The sequence below is a fragment of the Diachasmimorpha longicaudata genome, chromosome 6 (genome assembly GCF_034640455.1).
Source record: "Diachasmimorpha longicaudata isolate KC_UGA_2023 chromosome 6, iyDiaLong2, whole genome shotgun sequence".
Classification (NCBI taxonomy): Eukaryota; Metazoa; Arthropoda; class Insecta; order Hymenoptera; family Braconidae; genus Diachasmimorpha; species Diachasmimorpha longicaudata.
In genome coordinates, this window is record NC_087230.1 from 7,375,367 (window position 1) to 7,387,700 (window position 12,334).

Here is a 12,334-nt window from a genome sequence, read left to right on the forward strand (position 1 = left end):
TCATAAACTTACAACAAATGGCGAAATGCCTTGAAATCTCGGTAGAATTCAGATCATAGAAATTTTTAGAAAATTTACTGGAAATGCCAGGTGAGAATTCTGGGGCGTCAGTAATTGTTTCCTGAACTTTATAGTCTCCAAAGAATTTCTATTTTCCAAACAATTTGATTAAGTTGTTTAAATTGTCTAGAAATCAGGGAAAATTTTCGGAAAATCAGCACAACCTCTTGACAATTGAATCAATCGATGGGAAAAAAAAAACAAAAAAAAAAATGTGGAAACTCCCCGATTTTACGATCCCAACAGCAAGCAACTCCGAATGGAGTCGCTATTTATCCTATAATCCAGACAATATGGTACGTCATCGTAGTCGGTAGTAAACTCCCGTTAAACGATAAAGCGCCGGAACTAATCGGCCCTATACTCACTCCAACCTTTCCACCAACTCTCACCTCCTTCATTCACCCTAAACTGAAGTAGTCGGTTTAAATATTCAGAGGCAAATGTAAGACTCTATGCACTCTATTGGATTTTCGATATACTAAGGAAACTGAAAATTAGGATTTTACATGAATCGTAAAGCCAACGAGCTCAAAAGAGCCAGCAATTTCAAAGGGAAATATTCCCTATCAGATTCAGATAGAATCTCGTTTCCATTAACCGCCAAAAATGATTTAAAAATTTTTAGTCAGACAAAATACGATACACCACCACCACCTGAGCCTCCCTCATTTTTTTTCCTCAACCAATACCAGCATTTTACATACTTTATTTGATAATCCTCTCATCCATATACACCTATCCTTATTCAATGGCCGCCATTTTGCAAAAACAAGTATTCGTATATCTCAAAACTTTGGCAATAGTACGTGGCTCGTGTACCGCTCTGTTCGCGATTCAACTCCACCACGAGTGTAGTCCCTATAGTCTCAGACCCTCGCATGTGCATTTCTACCAGCCCTCGTAGTCCCTATACTGTCTAGACTCTGACCAAAACTGTCGTTATTCAAAGTCCTTAATACTTCAGAACAATGGCGAGGCGTTTTAATTCAGAACGAATAATATATTCCCAAATGAATTGTGAATGGCCTTTTAAAAGTCCAGTTTACCGATTTTTTCTTTTACCTTCCATCGCGTTTATTAACTTCACCGAGAGAAATTTTCAGTAATAATCACCTATCTTTTACGTCAATCGGAATCGAAGTGCAGTTACAGGAAATTTTACAAAACTATAACGCAATTATCTCCAACGGTTCCGTAATTTTCAAACCGACGAGAGTAACCGAATGAAAATTCCCCCGATGCTTTAAATCTTTACATTTAATTGGGTAATTAGATGGACACGATTCTCGTGATTCCAAGCCATCCGAAAATAGTAAAATTTAAGTGGCTTTCATCCATTCAGCCAAGGTTCATTCTCAATAAATTAACTACCACAAAACTAATCCCTCTGCCTCCTATTCTTAATACCTATTTCACCATATATCCGTAACATCTTTATAACCGTCCAACTGGTACATGCGCCTGTACGCAATAGTCGCCCCTTGATAGTCCGTCTGTCTCCATTCATTGGTCCTAAATAAATCAGTATGACGAACGAGGCCAGTCTATCCATTCGCCGTTTAATTTGACAGTAGACCATCTTCCCTTCTCTCTGGTTGTGCACCACCATGTAGACGTTAGCTTAATTACATTCCACCGATCCACCGTGTCTACGTCTTCTCTACTGGCAGACTAGTTTTCATTGTATCTTCGACAGAGTTATGCTCTTCATCCGTTGTACGAAGAATTTTTTCTCAGTCCATCAAAAATTATTCCCTAATCTGTCAGTCAAAAGCGCTAATTCATTTCTATCATCATAAAAAAATTCATTGGACCTTAGCAACATTAATCAACTGTTACCGATTGCCACATTCATCCAAACGTACCGTTCAATAATATAATCATCCCTCAATTATACTTTCTCTCGTCATTAACCGAATCCTTCTACGACCAACCAGACTAATAACTTTTTAGGTCACCTCCCAGGTAGGAAATGCCAATGTCCACGAAACGGGCCAGGTCTGGCACGAGACTGGCTTGCCAGATCTGGGCCACCAAGCTTGGCCCGAGGCATGGCCAGACCGGCAAAGAGCATGGCTTGCCAGGCTTGGGTCACTAAGCTTGGCCCGTGGTATGGCCAGACTGGCAAAGAGCACGGTTTGCCGGGCTTGGGCAACCACGCTTGACCCGAGGTATGGCCAGACTGGTAAAGAGCATGGCTTGCCAGGCTTGGGTCACCAAGCTTGCCCCGAGACATGGCCAGGCAGACAAGGGGCATGGTTTGCCAGGCTTGGGTCCCATATGGAACAGCATTCCAAAAATTGAATTCTCATGGGGAATGTTCCTTCACTAAATTTTTCGTCCTTTGATTCTCCTTCTTCCGAAGGTACCATTATTTCTTCTGAACATACTATTTCAGGGGAAAATATGCGTGGATATCACCGTATACCACACATTCTATGACAACAGCCCGTAAGATGGCGTGTTGAGTAGTCTGATTGTGGCAGTAGACATGAGTGTCGTGTGCGGCAATTTATTATTTTAATATTACTCTTTTACTATTGTAATATGTCTCAGAGTTCATATTCACGGGTTAAAAAATACAGACATTTTCATCAACTGAAGAAAAAAGAATCTGTAAACGTAGAAGGCGCTAAAGAAAAAACTCCGGATTACAGTGAACGCAATAATGCCGATGAGGAAGAGGTTAGTTTGCCAACAGCCAATGAAATAACTATCCGTAGTGGATCTATTGTGGATCAAATTAGTGGAGATGTCGATGTTCGACATCTCGATGATAATGCTAGTGCTTGTGGTGATAGTTGGTCGGGTGGTGATGGTGATTGTGGCTCGTATAAGCATCTTAATGATTGCATCAGTGAATCCAATAGCAGCGTTGGAGACAGGGATGAACCAATTCTTGGGGGCTCAGGTTGTGATGGTGATTCAGATGACATTGACAATGATTTCAACAAAGTATTCACTGACAGCATTGGAGACAAGAATACACAAACTCTGGACAAATTGGAACCGCGGGGAATGGAGCAAAAAATTAATCAATGGGCAGTGAAATTCAGAAGAGCTACAACAGCAGAAGCAATCGATGAATTGTTAGCCATTTTAAGAAGTGAAGGTTACACATCAATACCCAAGACTACACGGCAGCTTTTGCAAACTCCCCATTGCAGACACCTAACAACCATGAGAGGAGTTCATGAGATTCCAGGTGAATTCATTTATTTGGGAATCGCCTCGGGACTCAGAAAAATAATTTCAACTCAAATTTATCGAGAAAACGACATTTCTCTTCTGGTTCATATTGACGGTATGCAGGTATACCGGAATGCTAAGAAGGAAATTTGGCCAATTTCAATAAAAATACAGCATCCAAATTACACTACCAAACCCTTTGCTGCCGCGATTTATTGTGGGGATGGGAAACCATTATCAGCCACAGAATTCATGACTGATTTTGTTGAAGAGGCCAATGAACTCCAAGAAAATGGTTTGCGCATTGATGACAAGGTTTTTGAGGTGAAAATTGTAGCAATAGTGGCTGATTCGCCAGCTCGAGCATTCATTTGCTGCCACAAAGCTCCTGGAGCCTTCTATGCCTGTGGAAGGTGTTTCACCAAGGGCATTACAGTAGGTTGTGGAAGACGAGGAAAACGCATATATCCAGTGACCAATGCAAATTTACGCACTAAAGTATCCTACGAGACGCGAGTTCAACCAGAACATCATTATGAAGGTTCTGTGTCCCCGCTGCTCTCTTTGGATAGATTCGATCTGACAAAACAAGTGCCATTAGATTTAATGCATTTATTCTATTCTGGTAATATGAAATGGCTGCTGGATAAATGGCTAACGAGAAGTTCAGCCCAGAGGATCAAATTAGCTGATGTTCGTCGGCTTGATGGTATTATGAGGTCATTAAAAGCCGATATCCCTATTGAATTTCAAAGGAAAGAATTTGATGTGAATAATATCTCAAGATGGAAAGCATCACAATTCAAGTTTTTCCTTAATTATTGTGGTATCGTCGTGTTACAAGATTTCTTACCGAAACCTTTACGTTGTCATTTCTCATTATTTGTCTTTGCTAGCAGAATTTTAAACAGTAAGGAATTCGTTAAGGATTTGAGTGAATATGCTGGATCTCTGCTAAAAATTTGTTTCGAGACGTTACCTGATGTTTATAATGATGAAGGGGCTCAAGTTCTCAGTTGGCATAGTATCATCCACGTTGCTAATGATGCCCAATACTTTAAAATTCCTCTGAATGAGCTCTCAGCGTTTTGGGGAGAGAGTTACATTGGTTTATTTAAAAAACTCGTTCATTCTTCGATAAAACCACTCACACAAATTATCAACAGACTAACTGAGATGGAGTCTGGAGGAACCATGGTAATTAATCAGAAACACATACTGAGTGATTGGGTTATCGCGAGAAAGCCTACAACGATGATAATTGATGGGGAAATTCATTTAACATCAAATATGATCAACATCAATGGTCTAACCTTGACGACAAGTCATCCAAATAACGTGGTACTCCTAGATATTGAGAAAGTTTTCGTAATTTCACAAATTCTCGTTAAATCAGGAAAATCCAAAATTTGTGATGATCTTACTGGTATATATATTTTCGGACACCAGGAAAGTAGTAGGGAAGAGGCGTTTAGTTATCCAGACTTTTCCAGTCGAGTAGGAATATTCTACATTAAGTCCTGGGCAGCTGAAATGACATGTAAGAAGGCACACAAAATTAAACACAAATGTGCTTTATTAAATGTAACTGGACGACAATACGCCATATCCCTCCTCCACTAGAAAATAACGTAAAAATTGTTCGCATTGTGAAATGCAGTTTTTTTTTGGTAAGAGGGTATATGAATGAGGGTATATGTTTTAGTTGAACTCGTGATTAAAATTGTGGAAGAAACAAACAATTTTATGTTTTAAATCAACAATCGACATGAAAATCCGATCATCGAGGTCGTTAGAAAATTTCAATAGTGGAGTCGTTACATGCAAGTGGGACATAAATCGGTTAGATCTGGCGTCCGTGTACATAACCTTTCATAATTGCTCGTATCATCCGTTTATCGGGCTTTTTGTCTCAAATTCGGATTTCACCAACTAAGTTGACGGTAAATTACAAGAAGTGAGAATTTAATGTGAATTAAATGTGTGTTAAGTGTTTGACAGATATTTGTGATATAATCGTTTTGAAGGAATAGTGGCGCTAAAAAAGAAGCATCAGTGGGGTGATGACAAAAAACCGTTCAAAACACATGGAAATAGAAACGCAATTTTTTCTGTTAAATAATAAGCTATATGCATCATTCTGCAAAGTTATCAGTTTATATGAAACTACTCGAAAACACCAGGTTCAATTGTACGAATCGTGATTTTTTTTCATAACCTAAAATGTCGGAAACCTCACATCCATCTCGCGATCCAAAAAATCTCAGCGAACCATTCGCAGTCATCGAATTTCTCGAGAAAAACGAAAAAGGGCTACCATGCATTGATTTGGTGCCGAAAAAATGGTTTAATAGTGCAGAAGAAGACACCTGTAAATTCCCACCGACAACTGAATATCATCTACTTGACGACTACTTGGAAAAATTGCACTCGCCCAAGGACTCTTGGCAAAGTTATCCATTTTGCTTCATCACCGGAGCAGGTACAAAAATTGAAATGACTCCACTTATAACTTGATGAATTGCTCGATGGGTTCATTTCAATATTAAAGGATCATATGTTGATTGTGTTCAGCTGATTTGGATCAGGGTCGCAGAAGATTAAAAAAGGCCCAAGTAACTCTCAACTGTGAGACAACCGATGGTGAAAATGATCGAAAGGGGGGGAGGTCCGAAACTTCCTCGAAAGCAAAAATTTCAGCAAAACCCTTAACTGCATCAAAGTCTCAACTAAACAACATCTTTAGTACTAAAATCCCGATTCCACCTAGAAATCAAACTCCAAAGTCTGGTAAGTCCTGTTAATATGAAGTAAAAGTCAATTATCAACAATTATAACCACTCTTAACCCCAATTATTCATCCCCAATTTATTCAACTCTCGTATTTAACATCAAAAGACCCATCGTTCCCTAAATTGGGAATTAGATTGACCGAATTTTTGAAATCTTTTACAAAATAAATATTAATTATGTATCTGTGCAGTCATTACATGTGTATTTGTCTCGAAACATCGTTTTAAGAGAGAATCGCATTGAATGATTTTATAAGAAAATTTTTATTATGTTGTGGTCGAAAAATATTAGGTTATTTTTTTTTATTGCAATTCTTTACTCATCAAAAAATTGAGTCGCTAACAGAAATCACTACGTGCGAACAAGATAAAGTGGAAAATTTATGATTTACACTTGATATGATTGTTTATACATAAAAGCATTGGAATGTTGAGGGGACGAGAAACGTTCCATTTTTCCCCACCATCTCTTATGTAGGAAAGCATTATAATTCTGTTGTGAAGAGGTAAATCAAAGTGAACATCTACGGAAAATGGTAAAATTTTGATAGAAACCTTTTTTGTAGGAGCGATAGGTTCTACAAAAAAAATATTTTTTCAAATGCATGCATTCTTTCCCCACTTTGAAATAGCTATAAAAAACAAAGGCTGGAGACAACTTACGTTGTGTTACTACTTCACTACAAACTTGTAAAATTTCGTAGGTATACAAGCAAAACCAAAGACAAGATTTCAAAGCATTTACCAGAGTGGATCTGACTCTGAAGACGAAAATCATGATTGTCTTATAGCTAATCCTGAGGAGATTCGAGCCTCAAAGGCTCAAAATAATTCTGGCTTTTTGCAAATGTCGAGTAAATCGCGATCTGTACCAACAGGTAATAAATCAATTTTGAGGTAATATGGGACTGTAGCACGTAATTCTAAGTTCGTGTTAATTAAATGATCCGGTCAGGGATAAATCATCATTTTCAATAATTTCCAGGTGCATGTTTATCATTTAAACAGCGGTCAAGGAAGAATATTACTTTGCTTAAAGACGTCGAAACTGATGAATCTGAGAGCAATGATTCCTCCGATGGAATTCTGCAGTCACCTACAAAATCGATGGACTCAGCGAGAAATACAAGAAAAGAACTTCATTTGACACCTCCTTCACCACTAGTCCATAACGCTTCAGGTAAAATCGGCTCGGATATTCCATGACCAATCATCGGCCAAGTTCCTCCCGCATGAAAAAATTTATATTTATAAATATTTGAAAATGGTCCAATTTATATTTTGAACATTCTTTACAAAATTCGGAACTTATATAGAATTAGATTATATTATATATTTTTGGTGGGGGCTTGGGTAGTTTTTTTTTCATCTGATGCTGCTACCCATCAATTTATATCGTTTGGTCCTCCTTTAATTTCATAAGGTAACCGAAAAAGGCGTGCATCGTCTACTACACGCGCTGAAGACGGATTGAATTCGATTGTGAGCCCAGGAACTCCAAAAACTTCACGATCAATGATGGTACCCCCTGCTAAGATGCCAAAAATGCTGGGACCACAAAACCAGTTGTCATCTAGTCATTATGCTGATAATGAACGTCGAATCCTGAACTCCCTTCGAGATTACTTTGATCAGCAATTAGATGAAAAGCTCGAAAATTTAAGACGCAGGATGGCTTACGATTTAAAGCAGTCTATGAATGAGCTCAAGACCACAATCATTGGCACTAATCTAGCCCCAGCTTCTGGTCCTAGCTTGCTTGAAATACAGAAGCAGATGTCTACGCCACTACCATTTGAAATGGATGATAAGTTCCAGGAATACGAAGCGATATTGACAACGGACCCAGATCTCGTAGAAACACTGGTAATATATCTGAAATTGATCGTTTTTCTTCTTTTTTATGTAAAATCAATAAATTGGGCGGTGACACATGCACTGGGTTCGTTTTCTGGTGATGAAAAAATCTTTCATCACCGGGACTCAAGTCTACGTCACTGGAACGCTTTGGTTATAGAACCAACCCGCTGGCGATGAGCCCAAAGATGTCTTCTCATGTTCATAAATTCAAAAAAATTTCCCTTCTTTTATTTTTAGCGATTATTCATGAGAGTTTTGATAAGCAATAAAAAAGAGATGAAAATATGTGTTTCCACTATCCTATCTGCGGTTCTGAGGAAGACAGTGTCACTGCACTATTCTGGTTACGGAAAGGAAGCTGGCGGAAAGAAAAAGAAAAATTTTTATAACACTGCAGTATGCAAAGTACTGATTGATGTGATAATTGAGGTAATAGGATCCAGCACTGATGAGAAGAAGATAATGTCAGAAGTAAGTACTTGGTTGTCACGTTCTGGCGATCGAGAGGGTGGGCGTAAGGAACGACAACGCGGGTCAAGTCATCATAACGAGAATAATTCAGTTTGTTCCTTTGATACCAATCGATAATACTTCATTTTTCCGGGATAAATGGAATTGTAAAATCACTGTGTTAATATGACTCCATTAGTTCATTTTCGTAATTGTATTAGTTGTGATATTCTTGATAAAAGGTACGATTAATAGGAAAAGTTTATATTATCAATATATTTTTATCGCGAGGCGTTTCATTGGGCAGAATATATATTAATATATGAATATTGTTTAGTATTCGGCTGTCATTGAAGTATTAATTATATTTATTATATTTCTCCTGGCGAGGTCGGAAATCCAGAAGATGGAAATAACAATTGGAAAATGTGATGTATCTTAGCATAATAAAGTATTTTCTATGTCATTTCCTCATAAGTTAGATCACGGGAATAAATATCCGTTGTTGGTTCAGGGATTAAATATTATGTCCAAAAGTTTAAAGGGAAAAATAATAAGTGGATTTTTAATTTTTAAGAAAAATTCTAATGAAAGTAATTTCAGCCATTGAGAGCTGTTTTCAGTATTTGGTGATTCAAGTCAAATAATATTTATAAGGTTGAAGTTTCACAATCGGACTGCGTCCATATTCCCCAAAGATTTCAAATTTAAGGGTTGAAATTAATTAGTTATATGTAATCCTATCCAAGACTTTTTTATATTTCTAAGTTTGTTTGAAAGAGTGAATATAATAAGCAATATTATATAGAACTAGCACACAATCAATGCAACTAAATATCATTCTGTGTTCCGGAGTTGCAGATGGAGAAGACATTATTGTAAAAAAAGGACGTCTTTCCGAGATGAAAAAATAATTCTTATCAGGATAATTCGTATCAGCAATTGTCTATGGATATAAGAATTAATTCTTATCATCCATAGCGGAATAAATTATCCATAATATTGCTATTATAATGACTGTTTTCATGCTTGAATTGAAGCACGATAATTTATCAATTCTAAACTACTAATTTAAAAAATAACATTGGTGCGTTATTTTGTTGGATATTTTGTTAATACAATCTTCGAATTCTGAAGACTGACTGCTAATATTATTAGATTGTAAGAGAGAGTTTATTAAGACTTAATATGGTATGTCGTATTAAATTTCGGATTCAAATGATCTACGTAGATTATTTATTTTAAAAGCGGATGAAAATAATCCACAAAAGATTTTTCTACAATTTATACCTGCAATCATTTTTTTGAGTTTTCATATTCTGTTCGCGGAAAAATCTCATAGTTGTGATTATCTTTCATGAAAATTGGAGATACAAACACTGCATATCTTTAACTGTTCAACCAAAATCGGATGAAAACATGTACTATGTCGATAGGAGGAAAAAAGTTTTTGATTGGCTGAGTTTTTTTGTCAATAGATTTAATAAATTTAAATATAAGTTTTGTCACATAATAAAACTGTTTTCTGTATAATGTTGAAGGTAATAAATACATGTCTGCTTATCAGATATACCGTTCATATATTTATTGGTGATTCTGAACCCAATACAGGCAACGGTTGGAGCCTGGCCACAGCTCTGGTCGTAAATCTGGGCCAATTTCGGGCCGAATGGTCAGCCCAGAATGCGGCCAAAGTTCGGCAATAGGTCTGGGCCAATTTCGGGCCGAATGGTAAGCCCAGAGTGCGGCCAAAGTTCGGCAACAGGCCTGGGCCAATTTCGGGCCGAATGGTAAGCCCAGAGTGCGGCCAAAGTACGGCGACCGAAGTCTGGCCAAAGTTCGGTCCCAGGCCTGGCCCCGTGTTATCATCCCAGGGTCTAGCCAAGTTCGGCGCGAGTTTGGCTGGAGCCCGGGTGCCGAGCTACGGCAGCTCGGCGGCCGTGCTTGTACCAAGGTTGGCCCATTCGTTTTTTCCTACCTGGGCTATTCCGCAAAAGAATTTATTTTAAAAAATTAAAATAAAAAAAATGATGCTAGAAAAATGTGAAGCGTGTGAAGTAGATTAACACATGCCAAACACCTATTTTTATCATAGGCTAACCGATGAGGATGGACACAACGGGGCTGTAGCTATGCAAGAGGGAAAACTCGTTCATTACACTCCCCCTTGCGGGAGGGTTTTGTGATGCTACCCAATAGAGAGGCATCCCAAGTAGTCTATGTATACCTGTTCATCGGAGCTTGCGACACGAGCTTGGGCCAAGCGGAGCGTCGGGACGACCCAACGCGTCAGAGGGCGTTGAAGCTCTTTGTTGAATGGCTTTGACCGTTCGAGCGCTTGCATGTCTCATTCCACTGTTCTCTTGCATCGACTTTATACTTCAGTGTCTGTCAGCTAGTTGTTTAATCGACGCTGTTCCAGTAACTCGATTCTATCCGTTTGTGTCAAAATATTGCACAACCTTTGTTACAGGAGAAACAATAAAAAGGGGGTGGAGGGTGGGTTGTAAAATATCTTCCAGAGATTCTTGGAAAATCTCCAAAGAAGAATCAACGAAAGATTATTACGAGGAGCTTTCAAGTGACCCAAAAGGAGCTTCAGGAAATTCATTCTGTCAGGGACACTTAGTTTTGAGATTTTTCGTGTGAGAAGTCAAAAAAATATTATCTTTCGGAAGAAGTCGGGAAATAAATAATCCCTGAAAGATAACTGAAGGGTGAGAATTTGTTTACGATCTTAGAAAATAATACAGATAAACTAATAAGTTCAAGGGAATTCAATTCGTCAGGATATTTGCGATATTTTTATTGCCCTGGGAATTCCCTCAAGTCGGTTCTGACGCTTTTTCCATTTTTCTTGGCTCCCGGGCCCCGAACTTGGGACCATTCCGTTTTTTGCGAATATCTTAGAAAATAATACAAATAGCCAAATAAATCTAGCGACATTCATTTCGTGAAATGACTAGAAACTCTTGAAAGAAATGACGCTCTCCTGAGAAATGTCTCTCCCTCCCGTAAGTGGGGGGTGTGGAGTGATTTGGCAGCCGCAAAATGATCAAATTGAATCCGAGAGTAGAGGGATGAGAGGGAGTGAGTCGGCAGATTTGATGTCAATCGCGCGGAACTTGGAGGCAAATGATTAGGGTGTCGACCCCCCCCCCCCCGGAGCTCCGTTAATCTACTCACCCCTTGAATGTCTTGTGACAAACTCAATTTTCCTGGTCTACGATAGTTCCTCCACTATTTGTTTTTTTTGTATTAAGAAAAATGACTGTGCACTCTTCGTCAAAAAAAAGGGACTCGATGGAACGACAAAAGGGTGGATCCAGTAGACAAAAAAAAATTATTCTTGGATACAAGGACGAAGACTATTACCCTGAGGATGATGTACGAACGAAATTATTTTCACACATTGCGAGTAACGGTGGAACCCAAATTGATGGAATTCATGACAATATTCTGGCAACAAAAAAGGTTCATTTTCTCTGGATGAAATAGGGGGTTGTTCGTGGAAGAATGAGAGCTCAACCTGATGTTTTATTTAACCACAAACGTAAGGATAACTCATACGACCCTGTGCTATGCATACCCGAAACATGCAATTAAAAACATCCGCGTAATTCCACGTCCAGCTGCTAGAAAAATGGCGCAACCACTCTTTTATGACAAGCTGTCTAGTCTGCGAGGCAAATTCACGTCTTGATTATAAATTTTTGTCTGCAAAAAAAAAATCAATATCATCCAATCAGACCATAACGCCTGCATACAAATCCCCGTCACGTCTCCGTGAGACCTCCGCCATAGTCGAGAGAATAAAAACAGTTCAAAGGAAACTCTTTTCTGTCGAAGATTTTCTAGAATCATCTCCGACCCTCACTCCTCGACATCTAGCATTTCTCAACGTCTATGTTCCGCTTGTAAGAACACAAAAGATTGTCATTACAGTATAAACACTGAATTCATTGCAGTTGAAATGAATA

At 38.4% G+C, this 12,334-nt stretch overlaps 3 protein-coding genes across 5 annotated transcripts in view; 2 read left to right on the forward strand and 1 right to left on the reverse strand.

Annotated features, from left to right (window-relative positions):
• LOC135163495 (RNA-binding protein Musashi homolog 2-like) overlaps nt 1-12,334 on the reverse strand; it is an 80,334-nt gene that overhangs the window by 65,471 nt on the left and 2,529 nt on the right. The window lies entirely within an intron of this gene.
• LOC135163496 (interleukin enhancer-binding factor 2 homolog) overlaps nt 1-12,334 on the forward strand; it is a 51,864-nt gene that overhangs the window by 31,010 nt on the left and 8,520 nt on the right. The gene's annotated exons all lie outside the window — the stretch shown is intronic.
• On the forward strand, nt 2,610-10,320 carry LOC135163259 (uncharacterized). Of its 3 annotated transcripts, XM_064122524.1 has the most exons (7): nt 2,610-2,748; nt 5,520-5,734; nt 5,827-6,042; nt 6,749-6,922; nt 7,030-7,224; nt 7,468-7,910; nt 8,142-10,320. In XM_064122524.1, exons 1-7 carry the CDS (start codon nt 2,732-2,734, stop codon nt 8,490-8,492), a joined length of 1,611 nt encoding a protein of 536 aa, XP_063978594.1. In that variant the 5' UTR covers nt 2,610-2,731; the 3' UTR covers nt 8,493-10,320. The 3 variants fall into 3 exon arrangements, 2 of the variants coding, with proteins under 2 accessions (XP_063978594.1, XP_063978593.1); XM_064122523.1 differs by lacking the exon at nt 2,610-2,748 and having other exon boundaries at nt 4,913-5,734; XR_010299094.1 differs by lacking the exons at nt 6,749-6,922; nt 7,030-7,224; nt 7,468-7,910; nt 8,142-10,320 and having other exon boundaries at nt 2,611-5,195; nt 5,804-5,969.

Coding starts and splice junctions, on each gene's coding strand:
- LOC135163259 (XM_064122523.1), top strand. CDS start 5,476: ATGTCGGAAACCTCACATCCATCTCGCGATCCAAAAAATCTCAGCGAA. Junction 7,225..7,467: donor ACTAGTCCATAACGCTTCAG/GTAAAATCGGCT, acceptor TAATTTCATAAG/GTAACCGAAAAAGGCGTGCA. Junction 7,911..8,141: donor CAGATCTCGTAGAAACACTG/GTAATATATCTG, acceptor TTTTATTTTTAG/CGATTATTCATGAGAGTTTT.